The sequence below is a fragment of the Salminus brasiliensis genome, chromosome 1 (assembly GCF_030463535.1).
Source record: "Salminus brasiliensis chromosome 1, fSalBra1.hap2, whole genome shotgun sequence".
Classification (NCBI taxonomy): Eukaryota; Metazoa; Chordata; class Actinopteri; order Characiformes; family Bryconidae; genus Salminus; species Salminus brasiliensis.
Window position 1 is genome coordinate 58,559,712 of NC_132878.1, and position 20,469 is coordinate 58,580,180.

At 39.8% G+C, this 20,469-nt stretch overlaps 1 protein-coding gene across 1 annotated transcript; it reads right to left on the reverse strand.

Annotated features, from left to right (window-relative positions):
• Positions 1-1,007: 1,007 nt before the first annotated feature.
• Positions 1,008-20,237, reverse strand: mgab (MAX dimerization protein MGA b). The gene is made up of 26 exons (XM_072683393.1): positions 20,099-20,237; positions 15,427-16,451; positions 14,697-15,312; positions 14,469-14,568; positions 13,800-13,907; positions 13,553-13,687; positions 13,280-13,393; positions 12,584-13,149; positions 12,215-12,461; positions 11,915-12,087; positions 11,665-11,808; positions 11,524-11,572; positions 10,913-11,284; positions 10,631-10,815; positions 10,104-10,416; positions 9,232-9,537; positions 6,334-8,993; positions 6,131-6,237; positions 5,894-5,927; positions 5,558-5,743; positions 5,108-5,219; positions 3,955-4,179; positions 3,387-3,620; positions 3,021-3,110; positions 2,714-2,806; positions 1,008-2,176 (listed from the first exon to the last, which is right to left on the reverse strand). The coding sequence occupies exons 2-26, from the start codon at positions 16,269-16,271 to the stop codon at positions 1,683-1,685; spliced, it is 8,508 nt and encodes a 2,835-aa protein (XP_072539494.1). The 5' UTR covers positions 16,272-16,451; positions 20,099-20,237; the 3' UTR covers positions 1,008-1,682.
• Between the last annotated feature and the right edge of the window lie 232 nt (positions 20,238-20,469).

The window sequence follows — 20,469 nt, forward strand, 5'->3', positions numbered from 1 at the left end:
GCAGTAAAGTAGTAAACGCCAAACTAACCGACTGTTAAAACTGTGTAAGAGCCAGGGACCCACAGCCTGCAGCCACTGCCATCAGCTGATTTGCATTGATTCGCTGTGCGCGCGCTCGCTCTCTCTACCTGTGTTGTACCACCAGCCAAAGAAAGGGGGCGGGGCGAGGTAGTTTCCGATTGGACGAAACTTCACTGACGTTTCACGTTTATCAGTCTAAAGTAGAGACGTGCCAACTTCCTGAACTGGGCTTCTGCATTGAGAACAGTCTGATGGAGTAAATCTGCCTTCTATAGCTTCTAATGAATGAATGAATTCCATTACTTTAAGATGCACACACAGACCTTAATAGAAGAGCATTACCAACTGAATGGGACGCTCAGGAGCAGCCACATAAGCCAGTTAAGGGACACCTTTTATAATGCAAAGCCCCAATGCAGAACTGGGCTAAAAAGCAATGGGATGGTTTTTCTTAGGAGTGATGGAACCATATTCAGTACTTTTGTAGGGTGAGGTGTGGCTGATGCCAAACAATTCCTCTAGCAATGGTCCATCACTTTTTATTTTGGACAAACACCCTATTATACACCTGTGAAATCAACAATGGCGTATCACTACCTTTAATCACATGATAATGATGTTACCAGCCCGAACAGCTTATTCACCATTTGAAAAGGTTGATTTGGGCTAATGCACAAAGTTACTCTACTTATAGGAATGGTTCATCTACTTACAGGAGGGAAAAATCTGATTGATCTATGGAAATTTTCCATTTTTTCCTCATTTTCCTCCTCACTTATTATTCAACCAGTCAAGGCATGGGTGGTATGTGACTTCTGCTCCTTTTGTTTTGCACAGCTACAAGGTTAATGCACTCAAGTTCTCCAGAAGTAGCAGAAGTCAATGTTAATGTTCTGGGAGCAAATTTAACAAGCAAACCATAAGCACCAAACATTTTTATTTGCCAAACAGTAGAACAGGTGTCAAACCTCACATCTCACGCAGAAAATAGTTTACTTTCCACATCTGTTTCACTTTCTTCATCTGTTTCATCTTTTTTTTAATGCTTTATTGAAGGAATCAATAATTTTTTTAGAGTCATAACATTAGAAACAAAAATAGTTTTATTGCCTTTTACAAATCGTCTGCTAATCAGTAATGAATCAGATGAAATATCAGTAAGAATCACGATTGCAAATGCATTTGCAAAGTGATTGCAAACTAATCTACTCCATGCTCCAATGTGAAACCACGATTAGCAAATACAAATCTACATACAAAAATGCATTTCATAAGGAACATACAAAAAGTAAATTGCATATTAATAACCTTACCCCAATATGGGATTGATAGACTCAATATCACATGATAATGTAAAATTCACACATTAATTTAATGTTTCCTTCAAATGCTGGCACAGAAGTATTTGCTGCATCCAGAGGACAGGGGGGAAAGCTTAAACAGTACATTACTAATGGACTGAGTAACAGCCATCAAATGAGGGGTATCGTTGCTTTTCTCCATACCTTTGAATTTCAGAGCAGGCACTTAAAGGGGAATTTTTGCCAAGTTAGTTGCAAATCCTCTTTAGCCTCAGAAATACATCAAAACACAAAAGTACCTTAGGTATGTATTTAGATGTACAGAGACAAAAATAAAAAAAGAGATGCTGCAGCTGCACATCATCTAAACAATCTTTTCCCTTTTTCCCTTGACATACTCCTTGTAGACATTGTGTTGGCAGCAGGAGATCTGTTCCTAAGCACTCTGGGCCCCGACGCATCAGGGTGAGATAAGGCATCTTCTATGACCACATGATGTTTTGACTTTCTTTTTCCAACGTTTACCAAACCAGTAGTGGTCGGTTTGTCTTGTTCCAACTGAGGCAAAGTCTTATTTTCAATAAAACTCTCACTGACCAGTGAGGAGGAAACGGGGTTCTCCTCATTTGATTCCTCAGACATTGAGGATTTCTCCAATCCTTTGCAGTTCTTTGAGGAGTCACCCTCTTCCATTCCTGCTTCATTGTCTGGCAGATCTAAGGTAATATCCAGCGAATGTTCTGTGGATTTAGAAGACTGAGGAGAACTTGGTAGAGAAGTCTTTTCAAGCTTTTCAGTGTCAGTGTTGCCAAAGGACTGTAATACAATCTTTGGCAAAGTCAATAATCCAGTTTCTATAAAAAAAAAAAAAAAAAAAAAAAAAAAACATAGAAAGAAAAAGCAATCAATTGCAGAGCATGTTACTATAGCATATCAAACCATAACCACTTGAATGCCAGGCCTATTTTTGGATTTTAAGGTTAATTAACACAGTATTCAGAAACTACTAAATATATGACAAATACTAAATTTACTGCAGTACATCCAGCACTAATTTAGCTTTTTATTATGATGCAAGAATTTGGTCAAGGTTCTAGAAATACAATATCTACAACATGCTCAGCAAAGCACACTGTTGGTCGCAGGTATGTATAACAATGATAAAATATCATTATATGGCCCACCTCTATTAGTATTTATCAAACTACATTCTACCTTAAACAAACGGTTTAATTACGGAAAAAGGAATAATTACTACAGTAGAAAGTGTTTAAAGAAACAACCAACTTTTGTGAAACCATAAGCAATAGTTGGTTCTTTAAGCAAGGCAACAAACTTTACACACACCAGACATCTTAAAAGATGAACACCAGTGCAAGTATGCAAGGTACCTGATGGCCTGAGGTCTTCTGAGAGAGTTTTACGGTTGGGTATTGAGGGTAAAATACTGGGGTTCTGCGCTATGAGCTTCATGACCATGTCCCCTAAAACAAAACAAACATGAGAACATTTAGGGGGGAAAGAGAACAGAGAACCAAATCTAACTATTTGTACTGCACTGCACTGCGAACACAATGAATAAGTAACAGTTCAGAAACGTTTACTGAAAAAAATATTTGTTGTTGCACTAATTAGCACAGGTATTTTAGCAAATAAAGGGATGGTACACCAATTTTGCCAGTTATCCTTTAGCAGTACCTGGTTTAACTGAAGGCAAGGGTCCATTCAAGCGGCTGCCCGGTGACACTTGACTTGACAAACACGTATCTGAACTTTCATTCACAGCTTCTGTAAAGAGTCAATAAGTATGTTACAGAGCTAGATCTCAAACAATATATGATCATGGCCAATATTCCCGGCTTTCAATGTGTAATTAATAAATGCTATACAGACTCTGGATAGCCTGTTTTATTAATCTAGTCAACATATCATATCTATCCCATCAGATCAAAACAGTTTTAGGCCCAAATGCTCAAAATAAATTGAACAGGTTCAGTTATGATAGCATACCAGTGTTTTCATTCAATGCTCTAGTATCAGATCTCTCATTCACAAGATACTAACCTGTGGTAGTAACGGAAGACTTTCTGCCAGTGGATTTCTTGGATCTTTTTCGTATGTAATTATTAGATTTCCACAGTCCAAGACGAGGTGGAAGTTGGTTACCTTCACTATCTATGCGTCTGGGATTAATTTGGGGGGATGACGATGCGGTAGGCATCAGGTCCTGGACATCAAAAGGCATTTCCTTCTCACAGCCATCCTTCCAGATTTCCTTGACCATTTTTGTTCTTCTTTCTGTTGAAGTGAGAAGGATTTATTTAGCGTCCTGAGCCAATCAATTAATCCACAGAGACAGAGCTCAAGTTCATTTATAACTGGCCATGTCCTGTTTGAGTGGTAAACAGATCACAGTTCCTCACTCAACTTAAAATGCTAGCCAATACACCGTGTCTGTGGATTCACATACACTGAACTGAGCAGTGCTCCACTGCTCAGTTAGTCTGAACAGCGTTTCCTGATAAAAACCAATTTGAGGCTGAATGCACAACAGCATTTAAGGTACAGCTTTGATGTCAATGCTAGCTGCAAGCATCATAGGGAATTTCATTATCTTTCATTCAATACTAACCTGTTGGAGTAACGGAAGGCTGTTGGGGGGATTTCTCTGGTCTTTTACGTATATAATTATTAGATCTCCACAGTCCAAGACGAGGAGGGAGCTGATTGCCATCGGCGTCTAGACGTTGAGGGTTTATTTGTGGACTTTTCACTGAAGCCGGTACCAGGTTATGAATGTCTACTGAATGCGCACAGTTTTCTTTCAAATTGAGCTTGACCATTTCCTTTGTCTTTCCTGTTTAAATGAGAAAAAGCCACTCAATTTACTAAGATTTGTAAAAAAAGACTTTCAGCACTGCAAGTGCCATCTGTGGCCCGATGTCAAAGTTGTGTCTTAAGCCACTAAACAATTTTCCAGCACATTCAGTGTTTCACTTATGATGACTTAAGTGAAGGAACTGTTCTCATAACATGCTGAGCTGTAAGGCATGAGAGCAGAGAGGCTTTAATGGCTGGAAAATTAGGTACCCCGTTAGACTTGTGTGGTAGTTCTCTGGTACAGCATTTTACAGGCTTTGAATGCTTTAAATGATTTGTACTCAAATATTATATAATCTGTACCACACTATACCAAAGAGGCAGGCTCAGTATTATTATTATTATTATTTTTTATTATTATTATTATTATTAGATAAGGAGACAAAAGGAGTTTACCATTTTTCTTTACTAGATGTGATGACAGAATTAAGCTAATAACATAAATCATTCAAAAAATGTTCCTAAGCCATGAATTCTAAATGTCAGTTTGGCTGTTTTACTGAATGGACAGCCAAGTTCATTTCCCTTTGCTAAATTACTTGATCAAGTTCAAGTTCAACAAGAATGCATAAACCTTTTTTACAGTACTGTATATTATCACAGTCATGCATGTATGGTAATTCCATATTGGCAACTTCAAAGGAGGAGGGAAAAAAACTGGAATTACTGTAAAAAGATTTTAAAGTCATTTTGGAGCATGTCTATTAGTCTGTCCATCATGAAATTCTGACAACATAAAAAGTATAACTGCCAGATTCCAGTTCTCAAAAAGTGAAAATTGTCAAAAATGAAGATACAAGGCTTTCTGTGATCATTATATCATTTTTTTTCTTTTTACAATAACCTTACCACTGGGACATACACAAAGAGATTTCATTATATAAAAGATGCAATAAATATCTTACCAGATAATTCAGCAATCGTACTGATATAAGATGACTGTTTCTGAAGTAATGCTTTTTTTCTTTCCTCCAAAGTTTGATTCCGGTCCTCTAGAGCCCGAATCATAAGACGGGCCTGCAACAAAGTCAGGAATTATTTAAATCTAATTTCACTAATGTTAATTATTAATGATAAAACATGTTTGGCAAATAACAGCACAATGTGCCAACTGCATATTAAACTGACAAGTAAAAAAAAAAAAAAGGAATTACTAGTAATAAAAACAACCTCAATCATATCAGTTCAGTACATGACACTCAAAACAAGGCATATTGATTTCAAAGAAGTGCTTTTTTTCATAAATGTGTCAATCTTAAAAGTGTGGTGAACACAAAAAAACTATATATTTGTTTTAACTAAGGAAGACACTAAGCTAGACTTTTATCATATTAGAATACAGACATATTACCAACCTGGATGAGAATGTCATGCTTGCACATCTTAATTTGTTCCTCAATGTTTAAGGCTGCTTTCAGTGAAACAAAGGATTGCCGCATTTCACCTCGGCGCAGACGTTCTTTCTCAGTATGAGTTAAACGTCTTGCTTCCTCATTTGTAAGCAGATGATCCATTCTGTTTGAAGTGTCTGTTCTTTGAAGCTGAAACATCGCAAACATTACAGATATTATATTTTTACATTTCCCAGTCTAAAATCTGTTATCCAAAGTTAGTCTTAAAGTTATAGAGTGGGAAAAGTGACAACTTAAGGTGATGCTTAAGGTATAAACAGCCCTGTTGTATAACCTTACCCGTTTTATGAATTGATCTGCTCCCTTTGCTTTCCTGTGTATGTAAGTTGTATAGTGATAATTTAGAAAAAATAAATCACAAAGTGACATGTAAAAAAACAATACAACTGGAATCATTATTTCAGTCACATAAAATAAATATATGAAAACATTTTTAATTAGGAGAAACACTCTTAAAAGTTCTGCTTTGGCATCAAATAAAATACTACTATACTGGTGGGATTAATGTTGTCATACCTGTACTGTGTAACTCCATCTTTCATCTTTCCAATAATCCTCCTTTCTTGATTTTCTTCAAATGACTCAATGTCAACAGTATCATCTTCCCTGCTGGGTGAGTTGGCCTATGGTTTAAACACAACACTACAAATGTAAGATCTGATTTCATTTTCTTAATTTTCACCAAAAATTTTAAGCATTATGTACATGGGATAACTCACACTCTCTTCTGTTGCTTCACTGTCACTGGTAGATTCTGAATAATTAATGGAATTCTCTTCATCATCACTACTCAAGTCTTTGTCATTACTGTCACTTGAACCCTCATTGCTGTCAGAGTCAGGATCCCCATCGCTGGAGGTCACTCGATCAATATCCTCTTCAACACACGGCTCATGATCTGCCTTCTTTAACTGAAGCCACATGTTCCTTTTCTTATGCTTTTGCTCCCCTGTTACATCATCATCATCTCTTTTAACATGTTTAGCTCTTCTGAATTTTCGAACATTGTCGTCTAACTGCTTACCCGATTTACACTGGACCTCATTCTTCTCACAGGATGGATTTTTTAAAAAACGAAGAGAATGACGAGAACTCTTCAGCTCTGCATTCTCTGAAGTTGCATTTGGCAGAGGTGCAACTGGCAGAGTAAATGTCGCTGGTGTCTGACCTTCCAGTAAAGGGCATGGGACATCACCATCAATGTCTATGTAGTCATCATCTTTAGCATCTTTTACATCACTAGTATTGTTGGCAGAAGTGGAGATTTGTGATTCTGTCTGACCCAGATCCTTACTTTGTTCCTCCAGATCTTCAGAGTTCAAATTTTGTTTACTGAGGTGAGGATGGGTAATTGAAGTTGTTGTTGCATTCCTATTGGTTGCCTGTTCATCAGTAATAGGTAAAGTATTTCTTGTGGTAGTGTCTTGTTCACTGACTGAGTGGTCAGAGGATGTATCCATCTGTTGGGGGTCACTATAACGTTCTAATTTGTTAATAACATCACAACTGCTAACTAAACCAAGGCTTTGTTCTCTACCATCAACAAGGTTGGAAACTACATGAGCCTGTTTGCCAGTGTTAGCGGCTCCTCTTTTACTGACAACTGGAGAACTGTTTTCTGGGGCAAGGCCTTGTTCACTGATGTTAGGCTGGTTACCATCCATATCTTTCTGTACTGGCTCTTTAGTGGGTTCAGTCTGAATAAGCACTAGGGAACCTTCTTTATCTTTATTATTGGGCTGTTTTAGTAGAGCTGTAGATCCATCAACACATGATCCTTGTTCATTCTTGTTATTTATGTGGATTAGGTTAATTTCATGTGTCTTATCATAGACTATTTCATTGTCTTTAGCTGGGAGAGGAGATGCCATTCGTCTTTGTTCAGCACTAGACGGAGACATCTTCAAGTGCTTATCTGCTTCAGGTGACAAGCCATTTTCATGGTTGTGGAGACTTTTAGAAATGTCTTCCTCGTCAACTGAAAGAAGATCAGCAGTTGTGGTGTTTGAATTCTTAGCTTTTAGGTCAGCGGGACTTCTAACAGAAGTATCTGCATTAATACTCGGCTGTTCACTGAAATCTTCCTTCTCTTCCTCATCAGTTGAATCTTCCTCCATCCACAGTACTCGCTCTGCTCCTTTGGGTGGCCAATCATCCAGATCACCCTGTTCTGATTCATCCTCGTCATGCTCACTTTTGAGTATCATCTCGGCTCCTTCAGGTATCCAGTCATACTTGCCATAAGCAGTTTTATTACTGGTATCTAGTGTATCCAGGTTTTTTTCCACAAGCTCATCTTCAACATCTCTAGAAGTCAGAGCATGGTTGCCATGGCTTAAGCCAGCTGCATCTGCCCATGCCGAGCCACTGTTTGATGTTCCTGAAACAGATGGATCAGAACTGCTTTCAGAGACCTGACATCCCTGTTCATGCTCATCCTGCTCACTTTTGATGATAATCTCAGCTCCTCCAGGAACCCAGTCACCCTTGTCACAATCAGCTTCATTATTGGCATGTACTGAATCGAAGGTTTTTTCCACAAGCTCATCTTTAACATCTTTTGACATCAGAGCACTGTTGCCATGGCTTAAGCCAGCTGCATCTGCCTGTGTTGAGCCACTGTTCAAAGTTTCTGAAATGGCTGGTTTGGAACAGCTTTCTGAGACCTGACATCTCTGTTCATGCTCATCATGCTCACGTTTGAGTATCATTTTAGATGCCTCAGGTACCCAATCACCCTTGTCACAACCAGCTTTATTATTAGCTTTATTTTCCACTTGTTGGTCTTCAACACTTTTTGCAGTCAGAGCACTGTTGCCGTGGCTTAAGCTAGCTGCATCTGCCGGTGTTGTGTCACTGTTCGAGGTTTCTGAAATGGCTGGCTTGGAACTGCTTTCTGAGACCTGACATGTCGGTTCAGTGCTGGGAGAGCAATTCTGTGTAACTGCTTTTCCTATACATTTATCTTTCTGTGGCAATTCGGCAGGATCAGACAGACTGGAGGGGACATCTACAGGAACAGCTGGAACACCAGGGTGTGACTCTAGAGGAAGTTTTATCAGAGTAAAACCTCCAGGGAGTACCAAAGCAGAGGGAGCAGCAACAAATGCATCAGGAAGTTTAGCACCCTGCTGTGATCCTACAGACTTGTTCCCAGCACTAGGGGGGCATATACGGAAGGAGAACGTTCCTGTTTTACCAGGAAAACTAGACTGTAAATTAAAAGCTGGGGTTCCACTGGCAATATTCATGCCACTACTCCCTGAAAGGGAAAGGATTTTTGGTGCAATGATGGGGAACATCTTGGACGACGGCTTTGTAGAAGAAGCGAAGCTCACAGGCTTCTGTACAGAACAATCTTTGGGCTGCGGACTACTCCCTGTACAGTCATTGAAGATAAAAATAAAATAAAATAACATAAAAGGAGAAGAAAGAAAGAGGAAAACAGATACAGAGAGCATAACAAGTCATTCAATGTGTCAATTTCATGTAAAATGTAAACATACATTATTTATAATTAATGCAATTTGTACATTAAGTGATGCAGTCATTTTTTAACAAATGTAACAATAAAATATAGTTGCTACTGGATATTATAGAAGAATAAAAGCACTGACCTTCTTTTAAACAGGCTTGTGGCTGACCAACAAGCCCTGAGCCAATGGGCATTAGTTGAATAATTTGGCCATTGTACTGACAAAGAAAGTTTGATCCTGACACTCCTGGTAAATTCTGCAGGACCACCTGCTGCCCAGGAGGCAGGGCAGTAGGGATGGCAGTTTTTGCAGAAGGTGTACTAGCAGCGCTGGAAGGCTGAAAGGGTGCATGAAAGGATGTGGAGCTAGCAGAAACAATAGGAGTTGTAGCAGGTGGTGCACTAGGAGGTATTATGGAAGAATCTTTCTTCTGAGAGGTGCTCTCCTCTAAAAACAGAACAAACATTGTGCTCAAATATGAACAGAATAACCACGCTGAGACTAAAAAGTAATCTGTAAAAACCATGCAACTGGCAAACGTCATACTTCTAGGCAACTCCAAGGTCACTGCGCTAAATTCCTTCAAAAGAGCAGCCACCTTTTCTCTAAGTATAGATGTAGCGGCAGCATTACAATGCAGAGAGTCTCCCCATCAGTCTCAAAATTTCAAATGAAGAAATTGGCCAAATAAAAATAAATCAGCAAGCAGAATGCTTGAAACATGCATCCCTAAATCATATCACACAAGGCTAATGACCGAACAGTATAATTTAAATACAGCATGAGTGAACCTGGCCAACATTATTTATATTATAAAATTGCAACAGACTGCCAATTGTTAATCACATTTAGAAAAGATGGAAAACAAAACCCATTCTGGGGGGAATGTACAACTTAAGTAAGAACACCTGAAACTGACAACTGTAAGAAATACTCCTTTTCTTCAACATGTTTTTCTTTTAATGAGCAGCGGTCAGAATTATTTGTCGTGCAAAACTGTAAGTGGAACTTACCCACATGCTTTGAAAGGGCATTCAAGGTAGTTAACTTTGATTTTCTTGTCCTTCTGGGAACTGTGTTAGGCTCAGGAACATTGGCTGGATGAGGTCTTGGTGATGTAGATAAAGCTGGCTTTGAAGCGTTTGCTACTTTGGGTTTAACAATGGGCACAACAGGATGTTTGCGTACATCAGCTACAACCTTCAGCTGATCTTGAAGCCTGGAATGTAGCCTGCCAGTAACAAATGCTGCAACGCGATTTGCTGAGTTCAATGCTCCCATCTGGCCTAATAACAATTTTGCTTGATTGTACATTTTGCCGTTCACCTGAAACACACATGACTAGGTATATGATGTTCTGCTTCTAAAGTTACACAATGTAATCAACAAGACAAAAAAAAAATCTTAACTGTAATTTCTGAAAATAGGCAACTAATATATCATACACACACACCCAGAGATGTGATGTTCTGATTCTATAGTGATACGATGTAATAAAATAAAGAACTGAACAAAAACCAAGATCAAGTCCTAACTTTACCTTAATTAGCCCATGAGCAGGACCTCCTGGGTTCTTTTTGGTTGCCTTGAGATACCCAGCAGGAAGTGAATGAGTGAGCAGGGAGAAAATCTTTGACAGTTTGTTACAAGTTGGTTTTGGCTGTTTGTCAGTCAGCGGGCTGCTCTTTCTCTGGGAAGCCATGTGCGCAGAGAACGTACCATTTCCTGTGCAAGATTAACTACATTAGTACTTGTTTCACACAGTCTGGCCAGGCTGAATACAATACTAAATTATGTTGTGTAGCATCAAAAGCATTTTTACCTGTTTTAGTTTGAGTTTCTCTGGTTTTGGAAACACTGGAGTTCATTATTCTTTTCACCACCGGCTGTACGTCATTGGTCACCTTCATTTCCGCAGCCCGGGAAACACACACCTTATATGTGATTGTAGAACAATTCTCTCCTTTTTTCAATGTGGTGGAGAGAAGCTGTATTTTGTACATGCCAAGGCAGAAAGGCTCTGACAGAAGGTTATTGCTCATGCGCCCGAACAGGGCACTCAGCACCAAGTTCCGATGGGGCTCCCAGTTACACTCTGACAGAATTTCCAACAGTTTAGTGGGCGCTGGCTCATCTGGTCTCACTGCAGTGGGTGGAGTTTTTGATATTTCTGAAACATTGGTGTTACTTTTTCCTGAGTATGGAATAAATGCAAGTGTTAAATGTATACAAGCAGTAAATACATAAAGCATATTTTTTTTAACCCAAGAACATCTGGAGCACATTCTATATTTCAGCAATGGCGAGGCTACCTTAATTCTGAAAGGAGATTCTACTATAAGCATAATTTCAATAAAATCTCATAAATTGACTCAATTTTGCATTTCTATTTATTTTGGCATGTTTTTGTATAATGTTGAAGACTCCACCAACCTGCTCTGTTTCGAGAGGTGGGTGTGACATTTGATTCAAAACAATGACTCTAAAAAAGAGAAAGAACATTGAATCACAGTTACAGCTTAAAGTATTAAAAATGTGCACTTCTGTGCAGTGTTCCACAGTTATGCTACTTACAAGTTTTTCAGCTTCCTGCAACACCTTTTTGGGAGGCAACATGTGCACCTGAGGAGGGGGATTACTGTTGTACTCTCTCACACGAGCACATGTCATCCTGCTTTCAAAAAACAGGTACACAGGATCTTTGTCCTCTTCCCGAATCTATAACCAAAGCAGGTGGCATTGGCAGAATATCAAAATGTATGTACTTCATGTAGTCAAGTAACCAACAAATAAATAGAAAACTGATTCACCAAATGTTTCTCACCTGGGGAGTGAGGCGTGGAACATAGGTGCGCATACGAGGGCCTGTTTTAAAAGAAAGAGCTGGTTTTGGGACAAATAAAGGCTCTGGGTCATGTTCTCCTGTCTTCCACTTCCATAAGGTGGTAATACTTGTAGCAGGTGGTGGTCTATCCCCCTTCTCTGGGTCTGCAATGGCTTTAATTCAGTGAGAAACACATACAAAGAAGCCATAATTAGTTAATAATCCAGTTGAAGTGAGATTATAGCATATATACCCTTTTATTAATTAATCTGTTCAAAGATGTTTTACAAGAACACTTACGAAAAGCCATCAGAGATCTCCTCCTGCCTTGCTGAATTGTAGTCATCTTTGGAGGATGGATCAAAAGAACTTTGTGCTTGAAACAGCTACAGTCAAACATGCACTGAACTCGTCGACAGTGGGTAGGGCCTCTGATTTCTCTTTGTAAGCTATCACAGATGCAGCCCAGCCGACAGAATTCTTCCGGACATGCATCTTTATGATGGTGCATGCTGAATTGATCCCTCCTCACAGATTTCTGTAGATACTTTGCGGATAAAACATTGCAAATCAATGCAAACCTAATTCAGGTTACATGCTACTGTTGACTGCTTGTAACAACAAACACCTCCACTTAGGGTTGTAATAAGCAGTATCAATATTCCATACCTTAGAAGTGAACAGTGAATTGAGTGCAAAGTTTGCTCTCTCAGTGGTGATGTGTGTACGGACTTTTCCATTTGAAAGCGCCTCTTCCTCCATGTCCTGGAGCATGACTTGCATCTGCATTTTAGCAGGCGTAATGCCATAGCTCCATCTCGGGGGCTTGCTAGGTTGGTTCTTTTGTCCAAGTCTAGGAGGTGGTCCACAGGAACTGATGACTTGATCAACTTGAAATGAATGTGTAGAATTTCTATTTCTTTTGTTTTCAAATGTAGTATAGTGGGGTCCTTTGGAATAGAAAGGCACAGAGGTTTTTGGAGACCTCCTAAGAGGAGGTTTCATCTGAATTTTGTTTTCACGGCTACAGAGAACCTTGTTTAATGGTGTAGATCGAGCCTTAAGTAGACTATCCAGAGTGACCACATAACTGCTGCTCTTGGAAGGCAGCTGGTAGGATACTGGAGGTGAAGAGCTCTTGGAAAAGACAGCAACACGATCACTGATCTGCTGGGCCTCGTTCTCAAGGTACTCATCCAGCATGTCACTGCAGAATGCAGATTTGTTTCTCACACCTATTTGGAAACAGATCAACAAATCTACAAATCTAGTCACCTGCAGTTGTTATTGCACTATTATAGCTGCATTATATGACAGAAGATGGTAACACCATAGCTTCAAGGTTTTAACCACATAGCCACTTACCGTCAGACATTATCTGCACTTTATCTGTCTTGTGGTTAAACTTATCTCTCCAGCCTTTAATCTTTGTGAGATCATGTGTCTTTCCAGTCCGAGACACAAAAGAACCAGCTCCATCTACACAAGAACAACCAGATGTGAAAACCTTTCTCTGTAATGTTAGCAAACTTTAAACTAAGAATGTATGTTAATTACACTTCATGAAGGACCATTCATACAACAATGCCACCAATGAAAACACTTGGTATTAAAACTAGCTTCTTTTTTCTCACTCACCAAGAGAGGATGTTATGCTTGAAGAATTAATTTCATTGAAACTGTCGCAAATAAGCGGCGGGAAAGGCAAGCGCACACCAAGGTACTGCAAGTCTATTGATATCTTTGGATCCAAAAGGCTCAACTTCATGCCAACTATACAAAAAGAACATAAATTAACCACCCAAACAACCTTCAAAATAAACATTCTTCTTTAGACCATCAACACTTCACAATCATGTGAAGCCAGTGGACATTCTCTACACACCTTCCTGCAGGAGTGGGTGAAGGACCTGTCTGTGCTTCTGCTGTTTCAGATGAAGCAGTAAGGTACTCTCCAACCGGGAAATTCTCTCCTCCATAGAAAGAATTACTTCTATAGCAACACAAAAGATGCAGGACAGAGAAGGTTAAAATTCAGTACAACCACGCAGCTGCCAGTGCCAGATATTTTGGTTTGTTTAGGAAGTTTCATTCCAGGAAAATCTACTTGTTTTTTTTTTTTTTGGTCCCCAGCTAATGTTAGCATAACCAGACCATTTGTAAAAAGAGTGGTCAACCGCATTCCTGAAAAAGTTGTTTATGGTAGGACATGACAAACTCTTTATACCACACATTTACATGTTCTCTTGACTAACACGTACAAGTGATTTTATATGCATCTCCCCTAGGCTTCCTTTTAAATAGCCAATGTGAGCAGAACTATTCCACTGCACAACTCTGATCTCTGGAACATGATTGCAGTATTTAAGCATGGCTTGTTTTCTGTCTCTGATAAAAAAAGAGGCCAGATGGTTACACAATAACAAGGAACTACCACCCAAAGACCACACAACACTTAAACTTCTTTTCCAAGCTTAATTAACATATCTACACAACATCAACAACGATGCCCTTAAACAGCGGAAAAATGACAAAGAGGCATCAATATACATACCTTCAACGTCAGGAGTTTCTGACTGATTTTGAGTTTCAGTTAGTGGAGGCAGAGGTGTTTCTACATGCTCCATATTTTGAACATGAATATCCAAGGCTTCCTTTTAAATATGCAATGAATACACAAATAAAACATTGAGCAAGCATATTAACCAAATAAGTATTAAGCTTTGTGTGGTTAAAAAAAATCTCAATGATATAATACAAATGGACATATGAACCTCCATACCTTTGCAGCAAAAGACACAAACAGCATTCCCTGCACATCCTCAAGGTCGGGTTGCAAGGTAACATCAGGAGAAGCAAACACAGGAGCAGGTTTTGTACACCTCACATTAGACCACCACCTTGACTTCGCTTTTCTAGCCTTTCGAAAAGGCTTACATCTAAAACTGGCTGTTGTGTTACGTCTGTTCACTTGACTAGTACTAAGGAAAGGAGGTTTTGCAAGTGAAACAGAAGACAACTTAAGCTTCTTTCTACCCTGAGACAGAAAAACAGGAGCAAACATGACTGATTCTGCAGGTGATTTGCCATGTGCATTGCTTATTGGGGAATTAATTGCATCCTCAGAGATAACTTTTGAACTTTCAGTAGTTCCCACAGAAGAAACAGGTCCATTAATAGTTTGTGGGGGTTCTTGAATGGACGTATTTACACTTGGTTGAACAGCCAAAGGTGTGCCATGCTTGTCCAGTGCAGGTTTGGTTATGGGTTGCTTGTCCTTCTCCTTGGAATCCACTGTCTCTTTGCACAAAGCGACACCGTTCAGGTAACTCCTTGTTTTTGTTAATATGCCCTGTCCTTCTTTAGGAGATGGCGATTCTGGAGAAAGACTTTCTTCACTGCAAAAGGCAGAAAAAAGTTAGACCTGAAAGGCTTTTGTAGATAATAAAAAAAAAATAATAATAAAAAAAAGCTAACCAATTTGTTTGACAAATTTGCATGATTGACCATACCTGTGTTGTTTAATGCAGGATGAGACAGCTTCCTTTAATACAGTCTGTTGTCTGTTTTGTCCACTGTTATTACTGGCCAAATTCAGACTAGAAAGTTGTGCAAGAGGGCTACCAAGAGAGGAGATTCCAAGTTTGTCCTGAAGCAGACGAACGCTCTGGCTGTCTTTACGGAATGCCATGGCAAAAGGATTACAGTCAATTTTAAGCTGGGTGATCTGTGGGTTCTGGTAGCTTGTGACTGCATAGAACTCTGTTTTGGGGAAGGTAAACATCTGAATATTTGGACTATCGAGTGCAAAAGCCTCTACTGAATCAGAATCTACAGGAATAATATGAAGTCGTGGTTGGTAGCGCTGCATTGCCCGTAAAAACACACAGCCCTCTTGGTCCGTAGAGTTATTGGTTAACTTCACCTTGTAAAAGGACACTGGACCCTCCATCCACTGCTGTCCAAGGGCTGGAGACTCTGGATGAACACACACCTGACCAGGCATGTGTGGCTCACCCACAGCAGCGGGCTCCCATATACTTCCATTCCATTTGTGGGTGAAGTCATCCAAAGGGGTAATATCCATAACCAGCGTGTACTTCCTTTCCGGATCTAATCCACTCAGTCTAAAGCGGCAGCAGGGAAACATGCGTCTGCCTTGCTTTGTGAGGATCATCTCTGTGCCCAGGCTGTGAAACCGGCTCCAAACGGTTTCATTTTCCAGAGTGGCTGTAATATTACTTTCTGTGTATCTGTTCTTTGTGGGGCTTTTGGCAGGTGTCACTAGAGATAAGGCAACAGGATGGCTTGCCTGCTTGGTCATTACAACAGCCTGGTTGTTACCATAATTATCCATTTTGCCTGGCCTCAGTAAGACAGAAGCTGAAGATGGAGTGAAAGCTGTACAGTCCTTTTCAGTCAGTCTCTCTGCGGTACCATTAACTTCCAAGGTGAAAGAAGTAGTAGCAGTCAGTCGGTCCTGATGAGGGCTGTCGGGTTCTCTTACCCTAGATGTAATCCTTGTCTAATTTGCATTCTACTGAACAAAAGCACACAACAAGAAGAGCACATCAAGATATGTATTCTAATGGTATTACAATGTATTTGACATGTATATTTGTATACAACAGTGAGCTTTTAATAAGCAAGTAAGAAGGTTAAGCATTTAGTAACTTTTGCCTTAGCATCCCCCTTATACACTACGTCCAATTTTTGTGCATTCAATTACTGTAAGTTGCACCCATTGCAGATACACACAACTTGTCTAGGCCATGTAGAGAAGTACAGCCAAACGAGTAGGAACAGAAACACAAACTTATTGGCACCATCCTTAATGCCAGGTGTGGGCTAGAGAGATATAATCCCTCCAGCATTGAGCTGTGGAGCAGTGGAGCTGTATTCTGTGGAATGATGGTGCTCAATCCAGTATTATAGTGGGATGTGTTTGTGAGTTGGGGATGAGGTGGTGGTGGTTGTCATCCAACATCCTGAACACTAATGTCACTGAATGCAATCAAATCCACACAGAAATGCTTCAACATTTAACAGAAAGCCTTCCCTAGACAGTAAAAACAGTTACTCCAGAAAAAAGCAGGATAAACTTATTTTTGAAACCCCCAAATGACAAGGGGGGCCCAATACTTTAAACCAACTTTAAACACTCATGGCTTCTATTTACATTGTGGTAATGTGTTCTCATTTGAAGCACCAGTATGGAAATTGTTGGTGGATGCTGCCATCTGATATTTTTGAAGCATCTATCTGCAGATAATGAAGCCAATAGGTGGTTTCTCAATAAAGGTCAAAAGATGTATGCACATTTTGGCAATGGAAATAGTGTTTTCTCTCATTGATCTACAGTGTTGATCTTACTTTTTTAACACCTAAATAATTTTAGGACAGACAAAACTCTTTTTTTTTTCAACATGGAGACACACAAGTCTAAGTTTAATGAAATCTTTTGAAATAAAAGTCTTACAGTAGCAGAATCGATCCTAAGCAAAATGCCAATCAGTTAGATTATCAATGTCATTTTAGTTCTATCAACAAAATTCCCTGATGCATAAGGAATACCAGAAATGTAACATTGTGGAACTGCCTGTTTTTGCAGTAGTCTCTTTCTTTCTCCATATGGTGTGGGACATTTCAGTCCTTCAAAAAAAAGGGTTTATTCGTCATAAATTTATCTCTTACGGTCTTAGTCATCAGATGCCTACAACCTCAGATAACAGATAATACAATCCTGCACATTGTAAAACATCATTGCTGGAGCTTAATTTAACATATTGCAAAATAAATGAATAATGTGAAGTGTGCAACAATGGTACCAATAAATATGGTATGTTGTATTCTTGTATTTAAGCTTTCTGTAGAGAATTAATTCTCTACTTATTTCCACCTAGAAATTTAACACAATGTGTCATCTGAACAGAGGTGCCCAAACTTCTGCAAAAAAACTGTATATTTGCTACCGTAATTCAATTTCTCTATGATGTTTGCCATTTTATTTTTAGCTATGTCAAATACGTTTGTATTCAAAGACACATCTAGCTTAAGTCGGACATCTTCAGCCGTTAAGACTTTAAGCGTTAGGTTTTTTGATAAGCTATCAGCCTATTCTGAGAGGGCAGAAAAATTCAGTTACAGACAGGGGTGCACGATACTGTAAAAACAGACATTGCGATATTTTGTTGCTCAGCGATATATATTGCAATTTTTGGTTTAAATACAGGTGTCAATGATCCAACATGTCATTATTATTAATAATGTATCCACGACTGACACAAAATAAATGATATTGGGTAGAGATCATGTGCCCTTGGTAGACATGTCATTGAAGACATCAATGCCAAATTTTCTTTTGTGAAATAATAATGTCGCACATCCTGTAACGTGACTTTTGCACATGTGCACATTGCAATGACAATTCTAGAAGAATAACAGAGTTGAACTTCACCTAATTCAAAGTTGTTTAACATAAAAATAGGAGTACGGTGTTGTGTGTTCGGTCAGCATCATCTGAAATCCATTCTTTTCAGAGCCCTAATCAGACAAATAATGGTTTGACGACCTGCACTCTCTGCTCACAAGCATTTTTATTGTTTGTGGATAACACCAGAGATTTTGCTAGATCTGCTACCCTTGATAAGTCAAAGTGAAAATGTTCCTCTGATGTTGCCAGTATGTGCATCTTCACATCATTTCTGCTTAACAAACTTTGAAAGGATCTATACAAATTGATTGATGACAATTTGGAAACTGGGACTAAGCCCCACCAGCATTACCTAAACTTTCTGTTGTTCTGGAGTACCATTCAATAGATCCTCAAATATTGATCAAATCTAAATCATAGGTGTAGTTTTTAGTTTTCTTAAAAGCAATTCTCTTTCAGTAAGTATCACTGTGCACCCTAGCAAGCATGCTTGTTGTTGTGGTACTGTAGCTACACGCAATACAATTAGCTTACAGTTAAATTTGCTAAATTGCAGAATTGGTTAGTTTAAATATAAGCCATTCATGAAATAGGATAATATGAGCCTAAAAAGTCAATAACTAGACTTGTGTGTAAACGTCCTCTGAACTTCTGAAGACGTCGAGCCTTATTAGATAGATAGCATAGCATAGCTACCTACAGTTATGGGCATTACTGCCTCAGGTTTGACGTGACTATGAAAAAACGTGCAAAACAGCAGAGGTATATGTTGATAACCTAGAAGAGAGAAAAGGACCTGTCAATACTGACACAGACAGACCACCCTGACCACTTTCACTGTTTTGGGAGAGGTTTTAGCCCAAGTGTTTCTCCAATTTCACACGTTTACGTTTGAAAAACACACTAACGAGGCTGCCGTTACAAGACTAACGACTTCATAGTGTTACAATGATCGGTTTAACATCAGAAACTGATCCTAACGAACTTAAACACAACAGAAACAGCTTTATTTAAGCATTTAGGAGCGATATGTTGATGTGTTTAACTTAGTCGACGATCCTCGTTAGCTAATAGCTAGCTAGCTACTAGCTGTGAAACGACAAGCGCGTGAAGACTTAGCTAGCACAAGCTACTACACAACATGCAGCCGTTAGTAAACCCCAACAGTGGATTTTACTCGGAGCGACATTAACGCGGCACCAACTGTTCACTACACCTGTATCTAACACAAACAGTCTGATACTGTTTTTATCCACTCGGAAAACCTGTCGAGTTAGCCACCCAGCTAGCTAGTTACATGCTTCGCCAACGAAAACGACATCAGCTATCTGGCTAATTAGCTAGCTAGCTATAACTAATGTTCGCAAAGTCTCAACTTTCACCGCTGACAACGGTTAAAAACGGCTAATCACCCACCTACATTTGCTGTGTTTACATTCTCCCCCCAGTGGCAGCACAACGGCTCTGGAGATAAAGCCAGAAGTTCCCAAACAAACTGCATTAGGCTAAAGCAACTTCGACGAAGAGCACAAACTCTGCAATGGAGGCCCGAGCGTGCAGCGGAAGCACGGGGCCGAGACGTCCCCAGGGCGCATGCACACAACCGCGGCGGCGCGCCATTCCCACACAAATACGCCTGGAAAAGCGGGAGTCCGTCCCGCGCTTTCAGCACAACTCAAATCGCCCGCCAGCGAGCACAACTCGCCCAAAACAAGCCCACAGCACGCGGCTCACACTCAGTGCACACTTGCCTTCGTATCATCAAGTCCATGAAAACGGCTGAAACGGTGCTCTTCCACACTCTTCGTGGCGCGTTCACTTCACCCTCACTCACGGTCGAGCGACAGCGTGCTCCTTCATGTCAGCCAGTTGCTTGCTTGCTCGCTCGCTCTCTCTCTCTCACTCACTCACTCACTCACTCACTCACTCACACACACACACACACACACACACACACACACGCACACACATCCGTGCTCTGCATGAGTGCGTGACGTAAGAGTAACCATGGCGGCACCCAGGACAGCGCAGGCTCCCAGAGGTGGAGAGTGTTTTTCGCGAACGGATCAACTCTCTCTTTCACAGAGTACAGAAGACCTCGTGAGAAGGACACCAGGAGAAC

Coding starts and splice junctions, on each gene's coding strand:
- mgab (XM_072683393.1), bottom strand. CDS start 16,271: ATGGATAATTATGGTAACAACCAGGCTGTTGTAATGACCAAGCAGGCA. Junction 12,088..12,214: donor GAGATCTCTGATGGCTTTTC/GTAAGTGTTCTT, acceptor ACTGAATTAAAG/CCATTGCAGACCCAGAGAAG. Junction 9,538..10,103: donor TGCCCTTTCAAAGCATGTGG/GTAAGTTCCACT, acceptor TTCTGTTTTTAG/AGGAGAGCACCTCTCAGAAG.